The sequence below is a fragment of the Globicephala melas genome, chromosome 20, assembly GCF_963455315.2.
Source record: "Globicephala melas chromosome 20, mGloMel1.2, whole genome shotgun sequence".
NCBI classification, from domain to species: Eukaryota; Metazoa; Chordata; class Mammalia; order Artiodactyla; family Delphinidae; genus Globicephala; species Globicephala melas.
Window position 1 is genome coordinate 11572056 of NC_083333.1, and position 27365 is coordinate 11599420.

Consider the following 27365-nt stretch of genomic DNA (forward strand, 5'->3'; position numbering starts at 1 on the left):
TTGTAGAGGTAGGGCTGCACGTCCCGCAAACCTGTGTCACACACGTTGTCCACCTCCGACTGCGAGGGCATCTTGGACGTGTCCTCGTGCCGATTCATCACCTCTACAATGTTGGTGATCTTCTTGCAGAACTTCTCACCCACCTTCTCCCGGCAGATCTGCCACCCCCTGCTGTGGAAGTCTTAACTACTGAACCACCAGGAAGGTCCCCTCACTGGTGTTTTTTTTTTTTTTAATAAATTTGTTTATTTATGGCTGTGTTGGGTCTTCATTGCTGTGCACGGGCTTTCTTTAGTTGTGGCGAGTGGGGGCTACTCTTTGTTGCAGTGAGCGGGCTTCTCATTGTGGCTTCTCTTGTTGCGGAGCACGGGCTCTAGGCGCACAGGCTTCAGTAGTTGTGGCACGTGGGCATAGTAGTTATGTCTCGTGGGCTCTAGAGCTCAGGCTCAGTAGTTGTGGTGCACGGGCTTAGTTGCTTCGCAGCATGTGGGATCTTCCCAGGCCAGGGCTCGAACCCGTGTCCCTGCATTGGCAGGCAGATTCTTAACCACTGCGCCACCAGGGAAGCCCCCCTCACTGGTCTCAAAACCCTCTTTCTTCTTGATTCCCGCTGAGCATCTGGCAGTTTCTCTCGGGCTCAGATTGCTGCCCCTCCTCATTCATTCACTCATTTATTTATTCATTCTATAAACATTCAGAGCTAGCCACGTGTCAGGTTCTGTGGTGGGTGTGGGGACTACCCTGCTCACACAGAGCTCAGCGTCTGGAGAGGGAGACAGACATATTGTCTGTAGGACAGGTGATGGGTAGGAGTGAGCACAGGGGCCATGAGCAGAGAAGATGCCATTCAAATTAGCCTGGGAGTGTCAGGATGGCATGGGCTGGAGGTGAAGCCAGACCTCAGTGCTGAAAGGCACAAGAGAAATGGCCAGGTGGAGAGAGGGGAGGCAGGAATGGGATTTGGAGTGACCAAGTGACTGTGGGCCGGTGCACGGGCCCTGGACCCAGGATGCAGCAAGGGTAGTCCTGTTTGAGGATTGAGGCCCTAACCTGCCCCTTGGATCTTCCTTCTCTCAACACAGAGGCCATCTGCCCTTCAGTTCCTCTCTTATACCTTGAGATATTCTTTTTGGTTTTTTTGGCCTCGCGGCTTGCGTTCCCGACCAGGGATTGAACCCAGGGCTCCTGCAGTGGGAGTGCAGATTCCTAACCACTGCACCGCCAGGGAATTCCCCTTTGAGGTGTTCTTTTCATGGGTCTAGACCAGCCAAGAAGGGTTGACACCCAGCTAATTTTGCTTTATCCCTTGCCCAGCAAGTTCCCAGACCTTCCCTCACCCTGTTGAGGGCCGATCTTTCTCCAGGTTCCTCAGCTCGGGTGTCTCCCTGACAAAAGAACTGCCGGGCTTCCAGGCTGGGTTTGGCCCCTCTGGGTGCTCACTCAGCCCCCACGTGCCCTGCTGTCGGCCGCATGGCTCTGCTCTGCAGTTGCCCGGCTACCTTTTTTAAAAAATATATTTATTTATTTATTTGGTTGCACCAGGTCTTAGTTGCAGAAGGCGGGCTCCTTAGTTGTGGCATGCAAACTCTCAGTTGCGGCATGCATGTGGGATCTAGTTCCCTGACCAGGGATTGAACCTGGGCCCCCTGCATTGAGGGCACGGAATCTTAGCCACTGTGCCACCAGGGAAGTCCTCTGGCTACCTCTTCAGTCTGACCACAGGGCTTGGCCCAGAGCGAGCCTCAGTTTCTACCTGGAGAGTGAATGACTGAGCAAATGAATGATCTAATGCTCTAGAGTCATTTGCGATGGGCTCACTGAGTTTCCTTCTTCTGTGAGCTGGGTCCCTGTTCCGTCCTCAGACCTATTCCCTACTTGCTTGGTCCAGTTTCTAAGAAACTTTCTGGCTTCTCTCCCTAGCACCTGGGTTCTGCAAGGCCTCTGGGAATGGGGGGGTGGGGAGAACTCCTGGGCCTTTCCTCCAGGCCCAGAACCACTCCAGTCTCATTCTTCTCCATCTCCACCCTCTTTTTCTTAACTTCCACAGGAGCAAGGTCAAAATCACGGAAGATCCCTCAAGCATTTTCTCAGGGCTTCTCCTCCTACTCTCATACCAACTGCTGTTCATAAACCCATCAGTCACTGGTGGTAGACAGGTATTGGCCTGAGCACACGGGCTAATGTTATACATTGGTTTATTATCTGATAATCTCCTTCTCCCAACTGTGGGGCAGGGACCATAGTGCTAATCTCACCACCCTTGTATCCCAAGTATCTGGCACTTAATGGACTCAGTAAATATGAACTGAATGAATGGATGACTGAGTGAATGCACTCAAGGTTTCTCCGCTGATCCCAGCAGCTGAGTGCTGTAAGAGCGGGTCCAGGAACGTCCCGCCCCCTCACCCACACCTAAGCGTTACCCATTTGCTCATCCTCAAGCTTCACTTCGTCTGTTTGACTTTTTTTTAACTTTGTTTTGTTTTGGCCGCGCCACACGGCATGTGGGAGCTTAGTTCCTCCCTCCACCAGGAATCGAACCCACGCCGTCAACAGTGAAAGCGCAGAGTCCTAACTCCTGGACCGCCAGGGAATTCCCAACAACACATTTTTTTTTTCATCAATTTGGTAAGAGTTTATTTAGGTTTTCTATTTCTTTGATTTAATTTTGATAAATTGTATATATGTATACACATACATTATATATTTCAGGAAATTGTCCACTTAGACTGTTTACAAATGTATTAACAAAGAACAGTCTGAAGCACTTTGATTATGGAAAATGTCAAACATGCATAAGGAGAAAAAAGAGTATCATAAACCCATTTCCCATCCCCTAACTTTAGCTTTATCTATACCTCTCCCCACTTCTGCCTCTCATGTGTTATTTTGAGACAAACTCCAGAGATATCATTTCACATGTAAATAGTTCCATATGTACTGTTAAAGACGACTTTAAAAAATAACCTCATATTAGCACACCAAATGAATAATTTCCTAATATAAAATACCAGTGTTCAGACTTCTAATCGTCTCTTAATGTTCCCACCCTTTTGTAGTTTGTTTGAGTCCAAACTCACTCATTTGACTTACATTTTTTAATCTGTAGTTTCCCCTGCTGGTTTTCTTTTTCCCTTTGTAATTTATTTATTGAGGAAATGCTCGTTTTTTTTTCTTTTGTTCAGCAAGTCTTCTTCATAGTTTGTCTTATAATGGTTTCTAATCTCAGCTATAGTTGATTTATGACCTTTTCCACTTCTAACATAGTTTATGTCTTTTTTTTTCTAGGTCGATCTTGCCAGAGGTATGTCTATTGTTATTATTTTTTTTAAACAAAGGACCAGCTTTAGCTTTTCCAACAACACATTTTTAAAGTAACAGCTTTATCAAGATATTCATATACTAACAATTTAATTATTTAAAGTGTACAATTCGATGGTTTTTTTTTTTTTTTTTTTTGGTACGCGGGCCTGTTGTGGCCTCTCCCGTTGCGGAGCACAGGCTCTGGACGCGCAGTCTCAGTGGCCATGGCTCACGGGCCCAGCCGCTCCGTGGCATGTGGGATCTTCCCGGACCGGGGCACGAACCCGTGTCCCCTGCATCGGCAGGCGGACTCCCAACCACTGCGCCACCAGGGAAGCCCCAATTCAATGTTTTTTAATATCTGAAGAGGGCAACCATCACTCCAATCAATTATAGAACATTTTCATCATCCTAAAAGACACCCTTTGCCCCTTCCCCCGCAGTCGTTAGCAGTCCCTCCCCATGTCTTCATTTCTCCCTAACCCCTAAGCACTAGGCAACTACTCTCTACTTTCTGTCTCTATGGATTTGCCTATTATGGACATTTCATGTAAATGGAATTACACACTACTGTATGTGGCCTTTTGTGACTGACTTTTATTTAGCATATGTTTCATGGTTCATCCATGTTGTAGCATGTACCCAGTACTTCAATCCTTTTTATTGTTGAATAAGATTTCATTGTATGGATATACTATATTTTATTTATCCTTTCATCAGTTGATGGACATTTGAGTAGTTTCTACTTTTTGGCTGTTATGAATAATGCTGCTTTGAATATTCGTGTACAAGAGTTTTCATTTTCTTTTTAATTAAAAATTTTTAATTAATTAATTAATTTATTCACCTATTTATTTGGCTGTGTTGGGTCTTTGTTGCTGCACACGGGCTTTCTCTAGTTGCGGCGAGCGGGGGCTACTCCTCGTTGCAGTGCGCGGGGCTTCTCATTGCAGTGGCTTCTCTTGTTGTGGAGCACAGGCTGTAGGTGTGCGGACTTCAGTAGTTGTGGCACGCAAGCTCAGTAGTTGTGGCACACGGGCTTAGTTGCTCTGAGGCATGTGGGATCTTCCCCCACCAGGGCTCGAACCCGTGTCCCCTGCGTTGGCAAGCAGATTCTTAACCACTGCGCCACCAGGGAAGTCCAAGTGTTTTTAAATTGAGGGTGAAATTCACATAACATAAAACTAAACATTTTAAATAAACAATTCAGTGATATTTAGTACATTCATATGTTGTGCAACCACCACCTCTAATTCCAAAACATTTCATCACTCTAAAATAAAACCCCATGACCATTAAGCGGTTACTTCCCATTCCCCTCCCTTTTAGCACCTGGTGACCACCAGCCTGCTTTTTTTTTTTTTTTTTTTTTTTTGCGGTACGCGGGGCCTCTCACTGTTGTGGCCTCTCCCGTTGCGGAGCACAGGCTCCGGACGCGCAGGCTCAGCGGCCATGGCTCACGGGCCCAGCCGCTCCGCGGCATGTGTGATCTTCCCGGACCGGGACACGAACCCGTGTCCCCTGCATCGGCAGGCGGACTCTCAACCACTGCGCCACCACGAAAGCCCCAGCCTGCTTTTTTTTCTATGGATTTACCTATTCTGTATATCTCATATCAATGGAATCATAGAGTATGTGACCTATTTTTGTTTGGCTTCTTTCACCTATCATAATGTTTTCAAAGTTCATCTAGGCTCTCTAAACATTTGCGTGCAAGGATTTGAGTACCTGTTTTTAATTTTTGGGGGTGGGTATATACTTAGGAGTGGAATTGTTGGGTCATTTGGACAATACATCTTTGAGAAGAGCATGAATTGAACTTTCAAACAATGCACCCAGGAAGTTTGTTTTCCCCAAAGGAAATGGCAGAAACTTCAGAAAATTGAGTGGGAGGAGCTGGGGGTGATAGTATAATGTGCTACGTAAATGTATTAATTCAAGCTAGTGTTTGCAGTTCACATCCATCATGTCACATCTTAAACAAGAACCAGATTTAGGATTTTGGATTCCAAGTCGAGCTATTTAGCTGCTTGTCTTGTTCCATAATACTGTTGTCAACCTAGCTTACTGAAGCAAACAAGGTAGCTATGAAGGTAGTGCTGAAAACCTAGGAACTAGAGGAAGAAGACTACAAACTTTCAGGAAAAGCAGCGCCTTTCTTCTCTAGAACGAGGGCCAGGGAAAGTCATTCCGAGAGATAGTTTGTTTCTGGTTTCATTGGTCACGTCCCATGATTTAGAGAATGTCAGTGTAATTTGATACAGCACTCTTCTTTATAGAGAATTTTTTCTAAGGGTGCTCGTAGACAACTGTTTTGGAGACCGCAGAGAACAGTTGGGGGAAAAAGAGAAATGCCATGTAAATCTCTTTATTTTAGGATTCAGAAGTAGAATGGCCTCTATGGAAGCCATAGAGACCAACATGGACCGAGGGTTTAAACAAGATGGTGGCTGGGACAGGACCGCTCTATCTTTCTGGATGAAACTCTATGGCAGAGCAGAGTCGCACAGTTCAGAGAAGTGAAGCTGAGATGGGTGGTAACCCGACCACACTAGCGCGCTGGGAAGAGTGGAGCGTAAAGAGCTCTCTCGCGCATGTGTGGAACCAGGGGAAGTGGGAAGCGGGGAAATGGGTTTTGAGACCAAGGACCCACCCCACAGTACAAGTTTTCTGAAACGTGTGAGTCTTAAGCCCAGCTAAAGTCGAGGTGGGGCGTTTCCTAAGGCGCATGCGTTCTAGACGACACCAGCAGTACAGTGGCGTGGTCTTTTCAACGCCTGGCGTACAGACGACGTCTGAAGTGGAAGGGGCGGTCAGGACTCCCAACACGCATGCGCCTTGAGGCCGAGGCGTTTCCTTCAGAGGGTGTGGAGTGCAGGGCTTCTTATTGCGCAGGCGCAAGAACCGTCCGGTAGGGCTGGTGGTCTAACACGGGGATGGGAGAGGAGGTTGAAGGGATTAAAAAACCGGATGCGCCTGCGCGTTGCCTACTGGTGGGACGAACTCAGGAATTGTGAGGGGCGGGGTCACGGATGCGCGTCATTGGATGGGTAGGTGGGAGGGAGGGTGGAGAGCCGGGAGAATCTGTGCGCTTGCGCAGTGCGGGGGTGGAGGGCGGAGGAGATAGATAGCACGCTTGCGCGGCTGTCACAGGGCTGCTTGGTTGGTCAGTGGGGAGTCGGCGCCTGCGTACTAAGACCCGTGTGCAGCAGCGGCGGCGGCGGTAGAGGCGGCGGCGGCGGCGGCAGCGGGCTCTGGGGCAGCGGTTGGGCTCGCCGCGAGTGAACGGGGTCGAGTCAGTGCATTCGCGCGAGGTGAGAGCGGGCAGGGCGCGCGTGCGCGGAACCTTGGCTTGGGCCTGGGAGTAGAGATGGAACTGCGCGAGGGTCGGGGAGGGGGCAGAGGGGATCGGCGGCCGCCGCCGCCGCACGAGATTCGGTCTGAGAGCGGCGCGAGGTGCGGAGAGGCTCGGGCGCGCGACCCGGTTGGCGCGCGGGGTGACGGTTGGGGCTGGCCCGGTGACGTTGGAGCGACGCAGGGCGGGGGACGGCGAGCCGCGAGGCCGCCACGCGGGAAAGGCCGCCGGGCGGCCAAGCTGGGGCGAGGGCCGGGGGCAAGATCGGCCCGCTGGGGTAAGGGTACCTGGGACGTTGAGAACCGGGCGCCGCGCGGCCACGTGAGGTGGGGGAGGGGGCTATTCGGTGAGAGGGCATGTGGAGGGGGGGTTGGCGGCCGGCGGGGGGGAGGGGAGGCTGCGTGGCTCCGGCCTGGCGCGGCCTTTGAGGAGGGGGTGGCCGCAGTACCGGAAGTGCCCCCTATGAGAGGCTGCCCTTGGGGTCGGAGGCCGCATGGCCGAAGGTGGACGGGGGCCGCATGGCAGCGCGGGGACCCCTCCCCCCAGGTCCCGGCCACCGGAAGCCCCGGGCGGCCACATGGTGGGCGGGAGCCGGCAACCCCCAGCGCGGAGAGAGGTGGTCCTCGCGGGCGCCTAAGGGAGTTTGGAATTTTGAGGAGTGGGAGAAGCCCGACGCCCTGATCTTGATCACCTCCGTGAGCCCGCTGTGGGCATATGTTAGCGCTCCCCCACCTCATGGGCCCCTGTAGCTTTCCCCCCAATCCTCCTGTGAAGTGAGGCGGCCAGCCAGGTGTAAGTGGCATTTGTCCGTGCTGGGACGCCAGAGAAAGTGGGAAACCGAGGGCGATTGGACGGGAGCCCAACTCTTATCGGTCGTCCCGACAGCGCTTTAAAGTCCGGGGCAGATGAATTACCCATTTTGATAGGTGCTCTTCACCTTGTCACTGTCTTTCTCGTTGTGTCTGTTTTGGGAGTTCCTGGTTTTAGGGTCCTTAACTCTGCTAGCCTAGTATAATTTACACTACTCACTAACTACTACCAGCCTTTTGCTTTCATTTTATCGTCATTCACCACTCCCCACTCTCCCACTTTCTACTGACTGTACAGGCCCGGCCTGAAAAGCCGACAGGACCGGTGCATCCTGGGAAAAGTGGGAGGGCCCTTGAGGAGAGGCTGGGTTCCTGGGTTCCCTTTGGGAAAGCAGAGGTGTTTGGCAGGGAGATCAGTTAGAAAACAACTTTACTTTCTCCCCCTCGGCTGCGTCTGCAAATGCATGTTGGAGAGGCGGGAATCCCCCAAAGAGGCCTTGTGGTTTCCTGTACCAGTGACTGGCTCGTGTGTGGATAGGGTGGGGGGGGTAACAGAGACGGGTGGGGCTCCCTGTCCTCCGGTCTCCACCCCTCCCCCCCCACATTAGCCCCGCCCTTTTGCTGGCTCATAGCTGCTCACCTAATTATAGCCCTGGTTATGTGTGGGGAAGAGGGGTGGTTGGTTTTCAGTGGCAAGCAACACCTGAGTCCTCCCCCTACCAGGAATTAGGCCTTTGCCCATCTCAGAGATTTGACATCCTGACTTCCTGGAGCTTTTTCTATCCCGGGCCACCCCTTTAGCTTTCATTTGCGGTGGGGAATCCTGCTTATCTCCCACCGCCACACACATAGTATTTTTGATTCCAATCAGTATTTAATTTAGGAACTTTATTTTACGTGGGTAATGGAATAAAGTGCTGGGGAAAAAATGAATCAGTGTTTCTAGAGTAGAGTGGGATAAATTGGAGACCCTATTAATTCTATCCTTACTGACCCTAGTTCTCTTCTTGATTCTAGTTGGAATCGAAGCCTCTTAAAATGGCAGATGATTTGGACTTCGAGACAGGAGATGCAGGGGCCTCAGCCACCTTCCCGATGCAGTGCTCAGCATTACGTAAGAATGGCTTTGTGGTGCTCAAAGGCCGGCCATGTAAGATTGTGGAGATGTCAACCTCCAAGACTGGCAAGCACGGCCATGCCAAGGTTAGAATTTCATTTCCATATCTTGTCTTCCCCACCAGCTGTCATCAATGCTAGCCCCCTATCTTCTTTAGCTCTTTTATTACCATCCAGTTCCTTGTGTTCAGCACTCAGCCCTGGACACCTTTTTCAACTACTACACCAGCCTTCAGCTTCCTCCTTGGTTACCCTTCTGTGCCCTGTCATCCTTGGAATCCCCCCTTTCTCCATCTTTGTGTGTCTCCAACTTCTCTTTGTGGTCCTTTATGCTCTGACTCTTCAGCTGCTCCGTCACTTTTTCTATTTGTCTGTCCATTTGAGTCTTTGTAGTTTCTCTTTGTTTCTATCACTTTGCCCAGGATTTCTCCAATCCTAACATCTCTCGGAGGGGCTCCAGTGTACACCTCTGATTTTCCAAATTGCTGCCCCACTCTCCAGTGCCAGCTCTCCCCTTGGATCTCTGATGCAGCATCAGAGTGTCTCTACCTGCCCCCTCTCCTGGAGCCTCCTTGCTTCCTTAGGTCCTAACATTTTTCTTATATCCCTCCTTGTAACTTTACTTTTTCTTTTTTCTCAAAAGTTCAACCTGATTCACCCTTGTTGGATTTCTTGTGGTTTTGTTCCCAAATCAGTTTTTCTGTCTTCTGTTGACTTGGCACATCCTGAGTTACCCCCAGATGTCTAGATCATTCTTTGTTCTTTCTGGTTTTCTTATTTCCTAAATGCATTGTTTTTTCTGTTCTCTCCCCAAGTCCTTTTTTCTTTTCAGCTCTCTTCTTTCTCATTCCTTCCTGTTTTCTCAGCTCTTTTCCTTCTACCTTCCTTATTTTCCAAGTTCTCAGCCTTTTATGCTGATGTCCAGAAAGCTTCTTCCAGACTTTCACCTAGACGACTCCTGCTCCCCTAGGATCCTGGTCCTGGTTAATGTTTTGATAGGTCGAGGTGACTGCTCCAAGCCTGTCCTACAACCTTCCTGTGTGCTGTCAACTCCAGTCTCAGTGGTGGTCTTTTGGCCCCAGGCTCTTTTTAGAGGCTTTAGTGTTTCTTTCTTGAGTTGATTGGTTCAATTCCAGCTCCTCTAATCTTTGTCCTGACAACCTAGTCTGACTTCCCTCACTAGCCAGGGATAACTTGAGCCTTTATCTCCTCCATCCTAGAGTTTGGTTGGGTTTCTCTTTGATGTGATGCATGCATACAGGTCCATCTGGTTGGTATTGACATCTTTACTGGGAAGAAATATGAAGATATCTGCCCGTCAACTCATAATATGGATGTCCCCAACATCAAAAGGAACGATTTCCAGGTATGTAGATGGTCTGGATGTAGATGGGTTAGTGGTTTGTGGGAGGAAAATAGAGACTGGCGAGAAGACCTTGTGCTGAGAGAAGGGAGATTGGCAGGAGGAGAGGGTATTTGGTATTAGCAGTTTCCCACCCTAGTTTGCCCATCAGACCCTTTATCCTCAGGCTACTTGGGCCTACCTTCAGCTTCCTTCCCTGTCTGCCCCCAGCTGATTGGCATCCAGGATGGGTATCTATCACTGCTCCAAGACAGCGGGGAGGTGCGAGAGGACCTCCGTCTGCCTGAGGGAGATCTTGGCAAGGAGATTGAGCAGAAGTACGACTGTGGAGAAGAGATACTGGTATGGTGCCCCCCCTCTTTCTTTTATGCCCAGCCTTGTTCTTTGTGCTTCTTTCTCTGAGCTCAGACTTGACTATCCCCCATGCTCCCCCAGATCACGGTGCTGTCTGCCATGACAGAGGAGGCAGCTGTTGCAATCAAGGCCATGGCAAAATAACTGGCTCCCAGGTGAGTGTGGTGACCCCCCTCCCCCCAGCCCCCTCCACTCACTTTGTCATCTCCATGGAAGAGCTACTTTGGTCTTAATTGACTGTGGTGCTTGTTCCCCTCACCCTTTTTCCCTTTGAAGGTTTTATCCTGTCTCACCTGGTTTCTCTCTTCTACCCAGGGTGGCTGTGGTGGCAGCAGTGATCCTCCAGCCTGCAGAGGCCCCCTCCCCCAGCCTGGCCCAGCTCTGGCCCGGCCCTTGGCTGGACTTCTCCTACACAATTTATTTGACATTTTATTTTGGTTTCCCCTACACCCTCAATCTGTCGGGGAGCCCGTGCCCTTCACCCTGCTCCCTTGGCCAGGAGTGAGTGAACCATGGCCTTGGTGACGCTGCCCTCCTCTTCTCCCCTCGCACTACAGCCCTGGTAGGGGAGACCGGGTGGGTGCTGCTTGTGGTTTAGGTTGGTTTGGTTTTTTTTTTTTTTTTTTTGGTATTTTTTTTTTTTTTTTTTTTAATTCAATCTGGAATCAGAAAGCTGTGGATTCTGGCAAATGTTCCTTGTGCCCTTCCCCTACTCATCCCTGGTCTGGTCCCTTATTCCCCAATAGCCCTTTTTCCCAAGCACCACCCCCACAGACTGGGGACCAGCCCCCTCCCCTGCCTATGTCTCTCCCCAAATCCCTTTAGATGGGAAGGGAAGAGGAGGAGAGGGGAGGGGACCTGCCCCCTCCTCAGGCATCTGGGAGGGCCCTGCCCCCATGGGCTTCACCCTTTCCTGCGGGCTCTCTCCCCGACACATTTGTTAAAAATCAAACCTGAATAAAACTACAAGTTTAATATGAAGCCCCCAACTCAGCTGCTGCTTCGAAATAAATCGGTGTTTGCTGACTAGAACGTCAATTTGGAAATCAGAAAGAAGAGTATAGGTTGAACTCTGCCACTGAGCTCATTACAACCAACCTGCTGTCCCCCTGTGGTTCCTATGGACCTGCCAGCCACCCCTCACCCTCCTAGCAGCCCAGTGGGAGGCAACACAGATACTCGCAGCCAGGGTCAGTGGCAGGTAGATTTTATTGGCCTGGGACTAGGACACACCAGGGATCCTCCCCCACGGCAGGGGCTGGGGGCAAGGTTGAAGATCAAATCTGATGGTCACTTGTGGTAGAATCGCGGGTTCTGGCTGTGCTGGATGAAGGGGAGCCGAGGGCCAGGCTGGCTGGTGGTTGCAAAGCCCGACTGGCAGCGGTGATGAAAGGAGGGCTTTGTCAGCGTGCGTGCCCTCCCTTTTACTCCACGCGCAACTGAGAGCCATCCCAAGGGAGGAAGGGAATATGGGGGTGGGGACCACCTATCCTACCCAGTCCTGTTTCCCTGTCGTGTAGGGATTCTCACGGGCTGGATTACCACCTTACCTTTCCTGCTGGTTGCATCTGCACAGGGAGCTGGGGTGAGGCCAGGAGTCCAGGGGCTGGATGCAGAGCTTGGGGATGCATGGGGCGCAGGGAGGACTGTAGAGAACAAAGTTAGCTGAGGCAACCTGTGGCTCCCCTTAGCATAGGTAGCCCTTCCCTGACCTCGCAAGGCTCTACTCACTGAGTCAGAGAAGCCCGTCTGTTGGTTAGCATGTTCCATTTGTTTTTGCAAGGACAGGGCACCACCAGGCTGGAGGAACCCTAGGTGGGGAGGAAGGGTGTGAAGTGAGTAGAGAATGGAGAAAGGAAGGGAGGACCCGTGAAACTGGGCCCCTGCGTGGGGTGTCCGTCACCTGTCTGGGTGGGCTGAAAGTGGCTGTGCACGGCATAGGGCTGAGGCTGTGGCTGAGACAGGTACTGTACTGCAGGAAATGCGGAAGGTGCTGAGGAGGCAAGAGACAGTCACGAGAACCTCCTCGTAGCCTGTTCCCCACTCCTCCCTCTGGGCCTTGAGGAAAGCTCTCTTCCTCTTTTCCCACTGCTCACCTCTGAGCTGCTGACTAGGACTGTAGGCAGGCTGTGTGGGTCCATAGTGAGGTGGGGGCTGAGCAGTCCCATAGGCGCCGCCCGGGCTGCCTTGGAATTGCCCATGCTCTGGGGTCCCTGCGAAAGCAGCTGCTGAGCCCACGTAGTGCCGGGTCTAAGGAGGAAAGATGAGAACTCACTGCCTGTGAACTCCATGAAGCAAAAACTCAAGTGACTGCCCCATTTCCTCTACACAGTTTGGTGGGACACACTCATGACTTGAGTGCTGGCTGGTAAGCACGCTGGGGTCTGGGTGGTAGTAGTAGGGAAAAAAATTCAGCCTAGACACCCATTTCTACTGTTCTTACCGTAAGCACTTGCGGTCCAAACATCTGTTTGGCTCTGTCTGCTGCCATGAGGGTGCCTGGGCGATTGTGTCCTCCAGGGCTCCCTAGAGAGGGAGAGGGGCTTCATGATGCTGAAATGAGGCAGCAACCTACTGGAAGGCGCATTCTGACAAGCAGTTTCTTTAATCCTTACCCTGCATGCTGAGGAGGTGAGTTCCAGTGTGAACGGTCAGGCCTTGCTGGTATGCCGCTGATGTCAGAGTGGTCAGGTCACTGGAGGGAAAGGAAGGCAGATCAAAGACAAGTCCGACCCATGCCGTTCCCACCCCCTTCCCCGTCCCGTTTGCCATTAAACACTGATGTTTTGTTACCTGATCCCAGTTACACTTTGGGCCCAATTTTATTTTTAGCTCTCCAATCTCACCTCTGCTCTTTTCGCCTCCGTTTTTCCTCCTCATGTAAAACTTTCTTGAGCTGCAAGAAAAGCTGATGTTTCTCTTCCTGTAGGGCTAAAAGCTTCTCCTGCAACTTCAGGATCTGGGGAGGGAAGAGAAGGTGAAGGCAGGAGAGCCAAGAGAAGAAAGAGCTAGGAGAGATGAAGAGACTGCTTACTTGTTCCTTGGTTTCCTCTAGTGACATTCTCTCTTCCATCTCCTTTTTCTTCCTTCTCTCCTGCTCTTCCTTCATCTTCTGTTCCATCATCTTGTCCACCTCTTCCTCCTCTGGAATAAGAGTCAGGTAAAAAGAGAAAGTGGCAGGATGGTTAAACTATCAGAATGTTAGAAAATGAAGACCGGCAAAAATTGGTTATCCCAGTACTCTTTGTACTTGCTCCAGTACCAAAAGCACTAGGAGGGGACAGGCTTCCCCATCACCGCGAGGGGGCTGGGGCGGGGAGGTTTATTAGGTGCTCTCCAAGGTCCTTCCCAGCTCCAGGGCGCTGGAGTTTAAGTGTGGCCTCTAATCCCCGACACAACGGGGCTGTCCGTCCCTCTAGCTTCGGCCGCTGTGCACTGGTCTGCCCGTGGGTGGGGGGGGTCAGCCCTGGGAGCGCGGTGCTCCCCGGGCCGTGCATCCTCCCGCTTTGGCCCCGTCTCACCCTGCCGCTTGCGCTCCCGCTCCATCATGATGTGCCGGTGCAACGCCCTGGCCATGGCGTTGGAAAGCTTGGGGCGCTCCAGGAGCGCAGGCATGGTGCTGCCGGGGGCGCTCGGGCCGTGGGCGCCCGGCTCTGTCGCTGGCTGCCAGACCTCGGGCCGGGCCTACGGGGAGGCGGGCGCTCAGGGGTAGCGCGCCGGGCCGGGCGGGCCGCCCCGGTCACGTGCCCACCGCCCGGACCGGCCCTCAACGCGGCTCCTCCGCGTGCGCGGGCGGGGGTCTTGGCGCTCCCGCCCCCTGCCCGCCACCCGGGCGCCCGCCCCTCCCTACCCGCCTTCTCGTCGCTTTCTCCGCGGCCTCCCGAGCGCCTGGGCCGTAGCGTCACATCCGGCCGCTTGGCCGAATCCTTCCGGAGTCGGGGCGGCCGCGGGCTCGCGGGTTGGGCGGGGCGGGGCGGTGGGGCGGGGCAGACGGTAGCTCTCGCGACGGGTGCCCGCGGTGTCCAAACGCCTCCGCTGCGCCCCGGCCGCGCACCGCGAAACGCCCCTACCGGGCCGGCCCCGCGGGCGGAGTCCCTGACGTGGCGGGGCCGGGGCTCCTCCGGGAGGCGAGAGGCGCGCGCGAGAGAGGCCGAGGCGGCTGCTCTGAGACGGCGTTTATTGGCTCCTTAGAAATCAGAGTCAGTAACAACTGTACAGAGGCCCGACCCCCGGCGCCGCCTTCCCCACTCCCCCCTGGGCCGGAAAAGCAGCTTCATGTGGGGCACCGGGAGACTCCTCTGGAATTCACAGTAACCAGAACAGAAACGGAAATAAATTAAGTGTATGGGGGAGGAGTCGCGGGGAGTCGTGCTCCCCAGATCAGTGCATGGAGAGGGTTCCCCAGGGCCTGCGGCCGGGCTCCCCGCTGCGCCTTCACCTCGGAGGGAGGGACTGTCCGAGCCCTGGGCACGGAGACAGCTCCGCTTCCCAGCTAGTCTGAGAGTCTGCCCGCATGCTCCTGTGCATCTGCCAGGCTGAGCACTCAGCGTGCCGTGGGTCGCTGGAGTGAGGTGGTGGCAGTCGTCATTCAGAGTCCACGGGCCGAGGCCCAACTGTGCTTGTAGTGGTGCGGCCTCACCCCTCACTCCACCCGTACCAGCAGGGCATAGAGAAGTGTGGCCCCCTTCTCCTTGGTTACCCACTCAAGTTCGGCTGGGCTGAAGTGAGGGTCGGGAGGCTCTCTGAGGGCAGCGGAAGGGGGTCCGGGGGTGTAGGAGCCAGGGCGCACACACACCTGGAACGCCACCTGGGCCTGGTGTGTCTGCTGGGATTTGGGGTCCCGGAATCTGTCAGGCAAGAAGCATAAATAGGGCAGTGAGACCTCTGGGCCCAGGACCTCTCCCCCTTTCCAGCTGCCACCACGACAGTTAGAAGCTGGCCTTGCTGTTCTCAGGAATCACTCTCTCCGTACAGGAACCTGGCTCTAGCCGTCCTCTCTACTTGAAATGGCCTTCCTCCCAATGCCTGCTCGCCTAACTCCCTCCTGCCTTCTCCAAGTCTTTGCTCAGATCTCACCTTCTTAATGAAGTCTACCCAGACCACCCTATACCATACGCCCGCTCCAACCACACTTCTGACCCACTTCACCCACTCTTTTTGTTTCCATAGTACTTGTCACCTTTAAAAATACTAAATACTTATTATGCATAAACATTCTAGAGCAAGAAAGAGCATAACTTCCACATGCCTAGGGTTCCCTTCTTTGTTCTCTGTGATAGGACAAAATAAGTGGTACTTGTGCAAAGACTGTGTGAAGAAAGGGCTGGGTAGAGACTCAGGAACTAGGGAGACAAGGTGGGAGAGGAGAGGAATCATGGCGACCCGTGTGGCCCCAGGCCCTGCTTCCTGTGTACTCACTGCACTTTGGATGCCAGGGCCTCAGCCCCAGCATATTGGAGGGAGGGGGAAAGCAGCACTGGAGGGGGCTGCTGCTCCCGAGGAGGCGCGCAGTTCTCGCCAGGCTCCTCAAACCCCAGCCCAGGCTCTCCCTTCAAGGGCCGGCAGCTCAGGATGGAAGCAGTGCCTGTGAGGAGAGCTGGGTCAGGGTGGCCCCCCCATGGCCCATGGGCCCGGCCTGCCCGGCCTCTGCCGGTGCCGCGGTACCTGCTCCCAGCTCCCCCCGGTCCAGCACCCTCCGGACGGCTGCCACGTTGCTCCCGTGATACGCCATGTGCCACTTCTTGGTTAGTGTCCCAGCCTCTAGGCGGGGATTCACCCTAGGAGGTGGACACATAGGACAAAGGTCACTGGCTCCCCGAGGTCATTCCCCAGACAAGAAGTTTTGTCTTCTACCATACACCCTCTCGGGACCTCCCTTTCTCAAGGGGGCAAAGAACAGTGAGAGAGAAGCATGACCCTGCCCCATACGTACCTGAGGTTGAACCTGCACCAGCCAAAGGGCAGAGCGTATTCCCGCGGGGGCTCCCCACGGCGCCTGTGGGCCTCATCCCCTCGAAGCTTCCGGCAAGACTCACAGTAGCACAGGCTGCGCTTCGGCGGAGGCATGAAATAATCCTCTGTGGAGAGTGAGTGGCAGACTTTGTGGCATGGCTCCCGCCCTGGGTCTCAGCCATGTGGCCTCTTTCCTACTGGTCTCCAGGGCTCCGGCCATGGCCCTGGGCTGGGCAGGGAATGAGGCAGGTTCTGGGGGACTGGGGACTCACCAGGAAGCAGCAGCAGTTCCTGGAAACGGGAGCAAAGGGCGTGGTACTCACAGCTCTTGAGGGGGCTAGCAGTGGGCGGTGGACCCCAGCACACACTCTCCTTGATACCTGAGAGAGCAGAAGGGGCAAAGGTCACGGGAGCCGGGGCCAGAAGTACGAGGTGGGGGTGAGATGGGATCCTGGCCCCTTCGGCTGGCTCACCATCCACCATGTCAGCTTTCTCCATGTCCCCTTGGGTTCCAGCACTCTTTCCACTGGCAGCCCCTGGTTCAGGGGTCACGATTGTCACCTGCAGGGGAGAGGGGTGGTCAGCCAGAGTGTGACCAGCCCCCAGAGCCTGCTGATCCCCTCCTTGAACTCCAGACTTCCCCTGTCCTCGGACAGCCCAGCCTCCCAGGCACCACTCCTCCCCGCCTCTGCTGCCACTAACCTGCTCACACTGCCCGTAGAGGTCCACGAGCGCATGGCAGGGCTGGGGGACATCTGGCACAGCCACTCCCTGGTCCATCCCATTGATGTGGAGATGCAGCCCCCCACAGCTGTCTAGCCGCAGTCCCAGGATGGTGCCTTCAGGACACGTGTCCAGATTTGGCCCAAACTTCTCACAGATCTGGGGGGAGAGACCTACTGTCTTCCCAGAGATCAGACTCCCACCGGCAGCAGCCACCCCGGCCCCTCACTAAGCTTCGGGTCGCCAGTCCCTGGGCTTTGCCTCCACACTTGCCCACTGCCCAGGCTCTGCCCCTGCTTCAGTCACCTAGACTCCACCTCCCCCAGCCCCACCCCCCGCAACATTCTCCATGGCAGGGATGTAGGAGGAGACGATGAGCCCGAGACTGACCAGGTAACGCCGCTCACACCCTTGCCCATCCACTACAGGACGCCTTTATACCTACGGTCCTAGCTCCAGGGCTAGGGGCCCCTCTTCTCCCTCTCGGCCAGCCCCTCCCCCTTCTCTCTGCTCCCTACCCACCTTGAGACCGTTGTGGAAGACCCCACGGCCCCGCAGCAGCCAGGCCGCCCGTTTGAGGGCACAGGCAGAAGCAGGGAAGTTGAGCCTCTCCGGTGGGCAGGTAATGACTCCCAGGACAAGGGAAGATGTCCACTGCCGGTTCAAGAAGTCTATCCGTACCTGGGGAGAAGGCAACCACTCCGCAATCATGGCCTCCTACAAAGAGGTCACCCACCCTGCAGGACCGGGCTCCTCACCCCAGCCAGGGAGAGAAGACGGCACCCCACAGTGTGGCCTGGGATGCCACCCCTTCCGATGCCTGGACAGACAGGAAACTGCAAATTCAGCTGTGTCCTTCCCTCTTTCAGCCTTGGTCTTGCTATTGCTTCTAAAAGGATTCTTGTCCCCATGGGCTTTCTTCACCTGCCTAACTCTGACAACTTGTAGTCTGCAGCACAAGATCCCCTCCTCTGGAAAGCATGCCCTGTTCCCACATATAGAATCAGGAGTCTCCCTGGCATCCCTCAGCCCCTCTCCACTGCTTCCCTCGTCACAGCCCCCAGGTGGGTATTTCCTGGAAACTGATATACAACTGCCACCACTGGATATGAACAAAAGCCCAGGAAGCTCACCCAAAGGGCATGCCTTCCACTTTGTCCTCAACCTGGAAAAGCCTCTCTGCAGGAGGGTTGGCCCTGGGTCACCCTGAGCAAGAGGAGCCGGGGACAAGGAGGTGAGGCCCACCTGGACCAGCAGCTGGGGCACCAGGGGCTGGCTGATGACAACGATGCCCTGGTTGTAGCTGGCCACTCGTGTAGCTGTACGGTTCCCGTTGGACAAGAGAATATTCTTCCCATGGTTCTCTAGGAACTCGAGGGCTGTGGGCATAACGGCCACTTGATTCTGGCCCTGGTGTGGAGGAGAGAGTGAGCTGCGGGGCGGCCGACGCGAGGCCTGAGCCACCCCACTGGGCTTGACAGAGCCTGCAGATAAGCCTCCGCCCACCCAGGGCTGGATCAGAGAACCTGAAGACGACCCAACGGGCCACCAACGGTCCCTCCCTGTGCCCAGTGGGCCCTGCTGCTGCCTCTTACTTCCAGGCCGTGCTCCTCGCCCTCATCCTCCTCCTCGCCCTCGCTGCCAGTGTCCGAGCTGGGGGAAGGAGGCTGGGTGCCTTCTGGCTCGTCCAGCCTGGTGGAGCTGACAATAGAAACACTCCGCACTGGCCCATACAGATCCAACACGGCCCACACGCTCTGGGGGCACATAGACCCAGAAATCAGAGATCAGTGGAGGACCTCAACCCCACTCCCAGACCCAGTGCTGGTCTTGGGTCTACCTTGGCAATGCCGGTGGCTGCAGGCCCCATATCCTCTCCATCTACCAGGATGTGCATCGTGTCATCTGCCCCTCGGCGAATGCCCACACGGCTCCCCACCTAGGGCCAAGGTGAGGCAAGGACAAGTGCTCAGCCCGCCTCTCCCCGCCACCCCGACTCCCACGCCCACCCCGGTCCCTGAAGTCAGCTGCTTCACCCCCAGCCTCTCGAGGTTCCGGCCATAGTTCATCCTCTGGAGCTGCCCGTCGCGCCTCACTTCACAGCTGGACACCATCCAGGTGGTCTTAGTCCGGAGCTCTGGCAGGGAGGGAGGCAGCCCCGGGCCACTGCCCGCTCCAGGCCCCGTCTCCCCCGGTGCTAGTGTGGTCAGCCCTAGCCGGAGGGAACCAGCCCACTTCTCATCCAGCTCTTCCACTTTCACCTGTGAGAGAGAGGAACTCTCAGTGGCACTGTGGGGCAGGAGGGTGGGAAGCAGTCTGGCTCTGCTGTGAAGGGTCCGCCACCTCCCCTGTCACATCGCCACAGCCCACCTCAAAGACCTCCTCGGTCTTGAGCTCCTTGGTGCTGAAGACGAGGCCGTGGGCGTAGCCGGCAGCACGCACCGCCCTCGTGCCGTCTTCCTCCAGGGTGATGTTCTTGCCGCAAGTACTGTGGAATCGGTGAGCCACGCCAGCCGCTGTGGAAAGATGGCACCAGAGGATGGGGGAGGACTGGGGCAGCAAGCTTCAGACAGGACACAGGCAAAGCTTTCAGGTGAAGCAGGAAGTTGATGCGAAGGTCCCACCTCCAGTGCTCCCTCAAGACCCCTGACTCCTCTTTCACCGAGGCAAGACCCAGTCCCAAACCTGCCACGCCCAGCTACGGTGTCCCGGCCCCCTGGTGGCGGGGAGGGGTCTAGGCCCTGTGTACCAGGTGTAACCTCCTCCCCTCTTCTTGGCTGCTTCCCACCACGGGTTGATCCCTCCCCCTCGGTCTGCAGCTGCTGCAGCCAGCCTATCTTTGAACAGCTTCCGTGACCTGGAAACTGCATCCCCCAGGCCCACAGCAGGCAGGCAGAGCCCTCCCTCCCTCCCTGCCGGCTGAACCTGGGGAGTGCAGGGGGAATGACTTCTCAGTGGCGGTGTTGCTGGTCGCCAGACTGTTGTCCATGGGGCCGGTGGCATTGGTGATGGACACTTGGACACACTGGCCATATAGATCCACTACTGCATACACCTCTGGGTAAGAAAGAAAGGGGTCAGGAGCCTGATAGCCAGGGGTGGGCTGGGCTGAAGGTGGCAGGGCGAAAGCCACGGAGTAGTCACCTTTACCGGGAGGCAAGCCTGAGCAGGCAGCGCCTTGGTCCTGGCCGTTGATGAAGTAGTGCAGATCGCCCTTGGCAGTGCGCATCATGCCGATGCGGGCACCCGTGCCTAGCGCGTCAAGGTCACACCCGTAGTTGTTGCGCATGGTGTTACCATCTTGCATGATGGCTGTGCCGCTGGGGGGATGACAGAAGGAGTAGGTCAGCCTCCCAGCTTCCTCTCCCCACACAGGCCTCTGCCCAGTCTCTGCTTGTCAGAACCTTCCAGTGCCTCAGACTGGGATCTCGATCTGGGGTCTGAGACCCAAGCTTGTATCCTTCATCCCTGGGGTCCCCCCGGGAAAAGCAGGAGCTTCCCTAAGGGTGTGGGGGGAGGGCTTCCCAGAATCGAAGGGACTGGGCAGCCAGAACCCCTGGGTCTGTCATTGTCTATGGCCACCACATGCCCCAACTCTGCGTCCCTCATCCCAGCCAGCTCCACCCAGCCCCACCCAGCTGGTCCCCAAAGCAGACAGCCCAACCTCAGCATCCATGTATCGTAGTCAATGTCCGTCATAGTGTTGGGGAATTCAAGGTCCTCAGGCCGAATAGCGGTCACTCCTGGAAGGAGGCAGGGGTGGGTCTGAGCTGAGCCCCCAGCCTCCTGCAGCCAGCACCTGACTGCAGTGCATGCGCGCGCGCGCGCGCACACACACACACACACACACACACGTGCCCCTCACCAGCCTCGATGGAGCCTGACCAGCGGTCTACCATCTTCTGAATGACAATTTCAAACAGCTCTCCATCCCTCAGGGCCCTGCCAGGGAGAATGGCCATCAGACAGGCCCTACTTGGGTGGCCGACGCTGGGTAGTAGGAAAGTGGGCACATGTAAGTCCCAACACTGACCGGTTGGAGATGACGATGGCGTCATTGAACTCGCTGCGGCAGTTGTGGCGGAGTGCAGTGCGGCCACCGTTGGTGATGACTGCGTTGCTGCCATGCAGCTGGTGGAAGCGGAGGTCGGAGCCCCCGGTCCCGGATGACGGGGAGCTTGGAGACACCTGGTTGTTCCCCTCAGGGAGTGGCTCAGGAACCTGGGGCACCTCTGCAAGAGTGGACATCACCCATTAGGATTACAGTTGTCTCTGAGGCCTCCCAAGGCCACCCCAACCCCTGCCCAGCCCGGCCCTCACCCACGTCGTCCACAATGGTGGCCTGGGCTGCCTGGCCATAGAGATCAACGACAGCATAGACGCCCGGGGGCACGTTCCAGGCGGCGGGGCCCTGAGTCATCCCATTGACAAAGAAGTGGAGAGTTCCGTCCTCCCGCCGCACCACGCCCACCGTGTCCCCTGCCTTGGAAGAAGGGGGGCTGGAGTGAGGAGTCAGGCGGAGTTCCTGCCTGGGCCGGTCCCGCAGCAGCCCCACCTTGCCTACCTCCCCGCTGCCGACACCTGGCGGTACCCCCACTCTCCCACCTTGAGCCGGTCCAGGTTGTGCCCATATTCGTCCAAGATGGTCGTCCCATTGTGCATCACCCCATTCCCTGTCATCATCCAGGTCCCTAGGGGGACAAGGAGTGGCAGAGGCCATAAGGGGAAAGCCAGAGCTCCTCTCCTCTACATAGCGGTCCCCACATTACTCCCCAAAGCCATTAGCCCATCCCGCCTTTTCTTTGACACTTGCTTGCTTCCCAGAGCAGGGCAAGAAAACTCTGCAGTTCCCAAGCCAGCCACAGGCCCTGTCCACATGGCACTCCTCAGCTACTGAATGCGTCGTCATAAATGTGACAAGTGAAAGAGGGGCTGGAGAACAAGCTTCAGGGCTTCAGGGACGGCTTCCCCCCAGCATCCTATCTTGGCCCTGCCCTTCTTGGGAGCTCACCAGAGCGCAAGTTGGTCATGGTGGAGGGCAACTGGAGGTAGGCAGGGTTGTGGGTGGTGACGCCAATCTCAATGGAGCCAGCCCATTTGTCCACCATCTTGTCGATGCGCACCTGGAACACCTCTCCGTCCCGCAGGGCTCTGCTGCTCAGTACCACGCCATGATTGAAGTCGTCAGTGGCACTGAGGGCACAGCAAGTGGGGACTCAGATCCCGACACACATACTGAGTGTGCCAAAGCTCAGCCCGGCGATGCCTGCCCGACACCCACTACCCAAGTCAAGCAGCCACGCTTCACACTCCAAGAGGCCCCCCCGTCTCTGTCCAGGACGCCCCACACCAGACTCCTGCTGCCTCCCACTGCCCCACCCCTCCCCCCAATCCCATCAGAGCCCCTCCGCAGGCTTCTCCCCACCCCATGGGCCATACTGGGGCCTCAGGGCAGTGCGTCCCTCGTGGGTGATGGCAGCCTTCTGCCCACAGTTGGGGTGGAAGAGCAGGCGCTCGGGTTCTGCCTGGGCCGCAGGAGCAGCCCGGCGGAGAGCACCCTCAGGGGACAGCGCCCGCAGGATGGCATTGTTCCGGCGTAGGCGGTCACTGTGGTTGTTATTGTGGACGATGGTCACCTTCACAGCCATCCCATACAAGTCCACCACACCGTACACCACTGGGGGCGTCAAGGGGGTAGCCACGCCTGCGGGGGTGGAAGGCACAGGGAATGGGGGGATGAGGGGAGAAGAGTCAATATAGGGAGATGGAGCATGAAACAGGCAAGAGAATGAGATACAGACCCCCTCACAGCAAAAGCCCTGGCCCAGCTGCTCTCTCTGAGCTTCCCCTTACCCTGATCAATGCCATTAATGAAGAAGTGTAGGGCAGAGTTGGACTTCCTCGTGAGACCAATGTGGTCGCCCTCCTATTCAAAGCAGAAAAATAACAGCCTGGAATCCATTCACAATCAGGCTCCAGACTTGTCCTGGGGACTGTGAGAACAGAGTGGGCTTCGAGCCTTCCCACCACACCATGCGACAGGGAAACAGCTCCAAAAGGCTCCCACGCGTCTCAGGCCACTCTGATGCTCAAGGCAAGTCAGGCACTGTGTTAAACTACTTTATCAACACCGACCTATTAACCCTCACGACAGTCTATCGAAAACTACTGACGGGTTCATTTCTAGACATTAAGAAGACACAGGGGCTTCCCTGGTGGTGCAGTGGTTGGGGGTCCGCCTGCCGATGCGGGGGATGCGGGTTTGTGCCCCGGTCCGGGAGGATCCCGCGTGCCGCGGAGCGGCTGGACCCGTGGGCTATGGCCGCTGAGCCTACGCGTCCAGAGCCTGTGCTCTGCAGCGGGAGAGGCCACAACAGTGAGAGGCCCGCGTACCGCGAAAAAAAAAAAGAAACAACTACCAAAGAGGGTAAGTTTCTTGCTGCAGATCACTACCACGAATGGCCAAACAGAGAAATGAATTAAACCCATCTGACTCCCAAATCTGAGTGCCTAACTGTTGGGCAACCCTGCCTTCTCAGAAGGAGCCTTCAAGCAAAAGATAAAGGGCCTTGCCCTAGGTCAGAGAGCACAGTGCCCAGGCAGGGCTGCACAGTGCCCGGGCGCCCCTGGAGACTGGCCCGCGCTTTGAGCCCACCCTCACCTGCAGCTCATCCAGACTGAATTCACAGTACTCCCGGCGGGTGCCCTTGCCGTTGGTCAGGATCCCGCAGCCACTCATCATGATGGTGCCTGGGGGAAGCGGACACCCTGGTTAGGGTACGGGCTCCCTTCACCTCAGCAACCACAGGCCATGCCCACCCTGCCGGGGGCTGGTACCTGACTGCAGGTTGGTCATGGTGGCTGGGTACTCCAAATTGTTGGGGTTGTGGGTGGTGACACCAATCTCAATGGAGCCTGACCACTTATCTACGAGCTTGTCGATGCGGATCTTGGGTGTAGTGACAGTGGAAGGGAGAGGCGGGGAATGTAAATGCAGAGAAAAAACTCTGCGCCCTTGGCTCTTCCCCAGGCCACCCCCGCCCCCTTCCAGCATCAAGCCCCATCTCTAGCTCCCGGAGGGTGAGGTGCCAGCCAGACCCCAGGGCCTTGCACACCTCAAACATCTCATTGTCCCGGAGTGGGCGGTTGGTCATGACAACCCCATTGTTGAATTCATCCAGGGGCCGGCGGCGCTCTGCCGTCTTATTATTGTTGCTGAGTTTGATGAGGGTTCCACACTTCTCGTGAAAGAGGAGGGCATCGTTGGAAGTGAGGATGGGTGAGGTGGCAGTGCCGCTAGGCCCCGGTGCTTCCCCTGCCGGTGGGGAGCTCAGGTTCACATTTAGGAGCCCCCCGTTGTAGGCAGACAGGATGGCGTTGCTCACCACCTCGGAGAGCTCCATGCTGGCAAATTCTGCGATAGCAGGGCGGAGGAAGGAAGTAGAAATGAGTCTCCTCATCCTCAGGCTTGCCGCGCTCCCCCTACCCCTCTCCTGAGGTCCCTCCCTGTCCACCTCACTTCCCACTCCCCTTCCCGGGACCTCCCCGGAGCCCTCACCATTATGCGACTCAAGGCTGTTAGGAAACGTCTCCGGCCGGGCCTGCGCGGGGGACACCGTGAAGGCTGGCGACCAAGTGGGATAGGAGGGGAATAAGTGTTCGGCCCCTGCTGCAGGGCCCACAGCCATGACACCCCTCCTCTAGTCCCTGCTATCCCCTTCAACAGACTTGGGGGTCTGAGTGGCCCTGCCCATACCCTACTTGTCACTACATTTCCCCCATTCCTTCAGCCATTCCCTCTGCCCCACTCCTCCACCGCTGCCCCAGCTGTGTTCTCACCTTCATCCCCAGAGGTCCCCTGTTCAGACCAGGTAGAATCTTCAGCGGGGGCAGAGGGTTCGAGGGGAGGTGTGGGGACGGGAGTAGGGGGGCTGAAGCCCGGCTCAGGGGGTAGCACGGTGATCTGGGTGCACTTGCCGTAAAGGTCCACGACGGCCCAGACACGAGCTGGCAGGCCCGTGGCGGCCACACCGCAATCCCGCCCATTCACCCAGAGCCGCAGCTCCCCAGCAGCTGTGCGCTCCACGCCCACACGGTCCCCTTCGCCAAGCTGGTCCAGGTCCTGCCCATACTCCTCCAGCACAGAACGTCCATCCCTCAGCACCGAGCAGCCTGACACTACCCACGAGCCCCCCTTCAGCCCCGTGGCGCTGCTTGGGAAGTCCAGCACACTGGGGTCCAGTGCCGTCACCCCAATCTCAATGGAGCCACTCCAGGAGTTGACCTGTGATGGGGTGATGGACAGGGACTCAGGATGGGCCACGAATGGGTCTCCCACCACTAGGAAACCACATTTCACAGGCCACTGTGTCCCCCTCTTCCCACCTCTCAGACAGCTAACTGGCTTTGCTCTCTTGAGACACAAGGCATCACCATCCAGAGATGCAGTCCCACAGGTATTTTCTGGACTCTGGTCTCAGGGGATGGTTGGGCCCGCTCTCCTTTAGCAACTCTGCTTTGTACTGTGGGTGCTCACTGTCTACAACACCACGCCTTTCCCCACCAGGCTGGCTAAATTCCCTGGCCCCAGCCCCCTGCCGCCTCTAACTTCCCTGGTCTCTGTGGCCCCTCAACCAGCCAAATTCACAGCTCTCCACGTCCATATTCCTTGCTCTTGTATATGGCTCTCTCCCTCCTTGTATATGGCCTATTTCTCTCCTAGGCTCTGGCTGCACTCAAACTCACCCTTCTCCCAAATTCTGTCTCTGTGCACCCGGCCTCTTCACCACATTATGCACAGGCACACACACCTCTTGCTCCTTGAATATTTCTTTTCATCCATCTTTCTGGCCAAACCGGTGAGTTTGTCCTTCAATGGTTGTTCTTTTCTTGGTTATCTCTCTTCTCCTCCCATCACACTTCTGACATCTCTCCATCCTCCATCTCCCCAAAATTGTTCCAGATCTGTTCCCTAGTCATTATAGTGGGTGGGGCCCCACGTCCCTTCCCTGCTCCTGGATCTTAAGAAAACTCAAGCTCTCCTTGTCTCCTTCTTCTTAAGACTGAATGTTTCCGTTTCATGGTCCCTTCCCGCCCATCACCTACCTGGTGTCCTGTCTGGCGGTTCCCTCTCGGTACCCGGTGATGTGGACTACCCTGGCTGGCCTCCCCCATCTCCTTCTAGTCCCCTCCCACCACCCTCCACATCTCTCTTCCGCGGCCCCAGCTCCGCACCTTGCGGTCGATGCGGACGGTGAAGATGCGTCCATCGCGCAAGGGTTCCCGGCTCAACACCAGCCCGTGATTAAACTCCTGGCCCGGCTGCTGCCGCCGCGCTGTACGCCCACAGGCCGATAGGCTCACCAAGCGCCCGGTGCGCGGGTGCAGCTCCCCGCCGCTGCCCGGACCCCCGCCGGACCCCGGTCCTGGGCCGCTCCCGCCAGGGGGGCCCCCACCCCCACCCGGCCCCGGCCCGGGGCCTCCCCCAGAGCCCCCACTCCCACCCGACCCCGCCGCCATCGCCGCTGACACCGGGGCCGCGCGACAGCCGCGCTTGGCGGCACCGTGGCAACCGCGGTGCACGGACGCCCTGAGGGAATAGGACCGGGGGGTTGGGGCCAGATATGCTTTACGGCAGTGCCGGGCAATAAAGCATCCCGGGTTAGGGAACTAAGGACTACCACGGTGGGAAGAGAAAGGACGACAGGGTCGGGCAGGTTTGCTTTACGACACGGGCGAGGTGACGGAGTGGCTTCAGAGGGGTGAAGACGGGCCGGGAGCTTTTGCGACAGTGGGAGAAACGACTGCCGCAGGCATCTTTACGACGCGACGGGGGGGAGTTGGTGCCCAAACACTTTCAGCTTTGCGACAGCTGCACCGAAGACCCCGCCTTCGTCGAAGCAGGCAACACCTTGAAGTATTCGCTTTACGGCAAGGGGAGGGGGGAGCTTTCCTTCTCTCTGCTCGTTTCGAAGCGGTGTGAGCGAGCTCTGAGTTCCCAGAGCAGGGAACTGGTAGCTTTGTAAATGAAAATATCTGTCCTCCCTACCACTGAGACCGGTTATGTCTTTCTAGAGTGTCGCAGTCCCTCCACTTTGTATCACAACTCTCCGCAGAGGCAGAGCGGCCCGGCTTTGGGGGGAAAAAAAGCTCGCGGATGTTTCTAGTCAAGCCTATCTTGAGGTTTTAAAGCCACGAATAGAGAATGCAAAGGAACCCCGGCAGGAAGTTTCAAGCAACGGCGCTGACATTCCCCAAAGATTCCCCCAGAGCTGTCAACAAACCCCCAGCACAACTCACTCGACGCTCACGCTAAGCTTGGAGGACTGTGACGTCACAATTAGGCTTCACGCCCCACGGCCAGGACCCCTGACTACGATTGGATAATTCG

General features: G+C 56.2%; 3 protein-coding genes across 9 annotated transcripts; 1 reads left to right on the forward strand and 2 right to left on the reverse strand.

The window, feature by feature from the left end:
• The first annotated feature begins 6413 nt into the window (after nt 1–6413).
• Nucleotides 6414–11275, forward strand: EIF5A (eukaryotic translation initiation factor 5A). 2 transcript variants are annotated; one of them, XM_030862308.2, is made up of 6 exons: nt 6414–6617; nt 8485–8670; nt 9845–9949; nt 10157–10288; nt 10382–10455; nt 10616–11275. In XM_030862308.2, exons 2-5 carry the CDS (start codon nt 8506–8508, stop codon nt 10442–10444), a joined length of 465 nt encoding a protein of 154 aa, XP_030718168.1. In that variant the 5' UTR covers nt 6414–6617; nt 8485–8505; the 3' UTR covers nt 10445–10455; nt 10616–11275. The 2 variants fall into 2 exon arrangements, with proteins under 2 accessions (XP_030718168.1, XP_030718169.1); XM_030862309.3 differs by lacking the exon at nt 6414–6617 and adding an exon at nt 6834–6935.
• On the reverse strand, nt 10904–14279 carry GPS2 (G protein pathway suppressor 2). Of its 3 annotated transcripts, none has more exons than XM_070044561.1 (11): nt 14151–14279; nt 13822–13984; nt 13335–13444; nt 13147–13196; nt 12916–12995; nt 12744–12826; nt 12397–12550; nt 12204–12293; nt 12032–12111; nt 11851–11946; nt 10904–11674 (listed from the first exon to the last, which is right to left on the reverse strand). In XM_070044561.1, the coding sequence occupies exons 2-11, from the start codon at nt 13913–13915 to the stop codon at nt 11591–11593; spliced, it is 921 nt and encodes a 306-aa protein (XP_069900662.1). In that variant the 5' UTR covers nt 13916–13984; nt 14151–14279; the 3' UTR covers nt 10904–11590. The 3 variants fall into 3 exon arrangements, with proteins under 3 accessions (XP_069900662.1, XP_030718129.1, XP_030718127.1); XM_030862269.3 differs by having other exon boundaries at nt 13147–13259; nt 14151–14273; XM_030862267.3 differs by having other exon boundaries at nt 13147–13444.
• Nucleotides 14280–14408: 129 nt separating this feature from the next.
• On the reverse strand, nt 14409–26728 carry NEURL4 (neuralized E3 ubiquitin protein ligase 4). 4 transcript variants are annotated; one of them, XM_030862156.2, is made up of 29 exons: nt 26210–26728; nt 24815–25259; nt 24534–24599; nt 24091–24389; nt 23813–23924; nt 23637–23725; nt 22829–22901; nt 22415–22679; nt 21987–22168; nt 21581–21666; nt 21296–21458; nt 21009–21207; nt 20841–20917; nt 20640–20718; nt 20126–20295; nt 19901–20032; nt 19346–19491; nt 19012–19236; nt 18816–18914; nt 18571–18732; nt 18221–18385; nt 17498–17656; nt 16955–17134; nt 16726–16813; nt 16525–16632; nt 16233–16377; nt 15965–16077; nt 15719–15884; nt 14409–15147 (listed from the first exon to the last, which is right to left on the reverse strand). In XM_030862156.2, exons 1-29 carry the CDS (start codon nt 26492–26494, stop codon nt 14943–14945), a joined length of 4683 nt encoding a protein of 1560 aa, XP_030718016.1. In that variant the 5' UTR covers nt 26495–26728; the 3' UTR covers nt 14409–14942. The 4 variants fall into 4 exon arrangements, with proteins under 4 accessions (XP_030718016.1, XP_030718015.1, XP_030718018.1 ...); XM_030862155.2 differs by having other exon boundaries at nt 20120–20295; XM_030862158.2 differs by lacking the exon at nt 24534–24599.
• Nucleotides 26729–27365: the final 637 nt, after the last annotated feature.

What these genes read in the sequence shown, in the direction of transcription:
- EIF5A (XM_030862308.2), top strand. Translation starts at nt 8,506, where the DNA reads ATGGCAGATGATTTGGACTTCGAGACAGGAGATGCAGGGGCCTCAGCC. An exon ending in GCAAGCACGGCCATGCCAAG is followed by an intron (nt 8,671 to 9,844) that starts GTTAGAATTTCA and finishes GCATGCATACAG; the next exon opens with GTCCATCTGGTTGGTATTGA. An exon ending in ACTGTGGAGAAGAGATACTG is followed by an intron (nt 10,289 to 10,381) that starts GTATGGTGCCCC and finishes ATGCTCCCCCAG; the next exon opens with ATCACGGTGCTGTCTGCCAT.
- GPS2 (XM_030862267.3), bottom strand. Translation starts at nt 13,915, where the DNA reads ATGCCTGCGCTCCTGGAGCGCCCCAAGCTTTCCAACGCCATGGCCAGG. An exon ending in TCCTAGTCAGCAGCTCAGAG is followed by an intron (nt 12,294 to 12,396) that starts GTGAGCAGTGGG and finishes TTGCCTCCTCAG; the next exon opens with CACCTTCCGCATTTCCTGCA. An exon ending in CTTTCAGCCCACCCAGACAG is followed by an intron (nt 12,112 to 12,203) that starts GTGACGGACACC and finishes CTCCCCACCTAG; the next exon opens with GGTTCCTCCAGCCTGGTGGT.
- NEURL4 (XM_030862155.2), bottom strand. Translation starts at nt 26,494, where the DNA reads ATGGCGGCGGGGTCGGGTGGGAGTGGGGGCTCTGGGGGAGGCCCCGGG. An exon ending in CAGCCTTGAGTCGCATAATG is followed by an intron (nt 24,390 to 24,533) that starts GTGAGGGCTCCG and finishes CTGCTATCGCAG; the next exon opens with AATTTGCCAGCATGGAGCTC. An exon ending in CAGCCACCGGCATTGCCAAG is followed by an intron (nt 18,733 to 18,815) that starts GTAGACCCAAGA and finishes ATGTGCCCCCAG; the next exon opens with AGCGTGTGGGCCGTGTTGGA.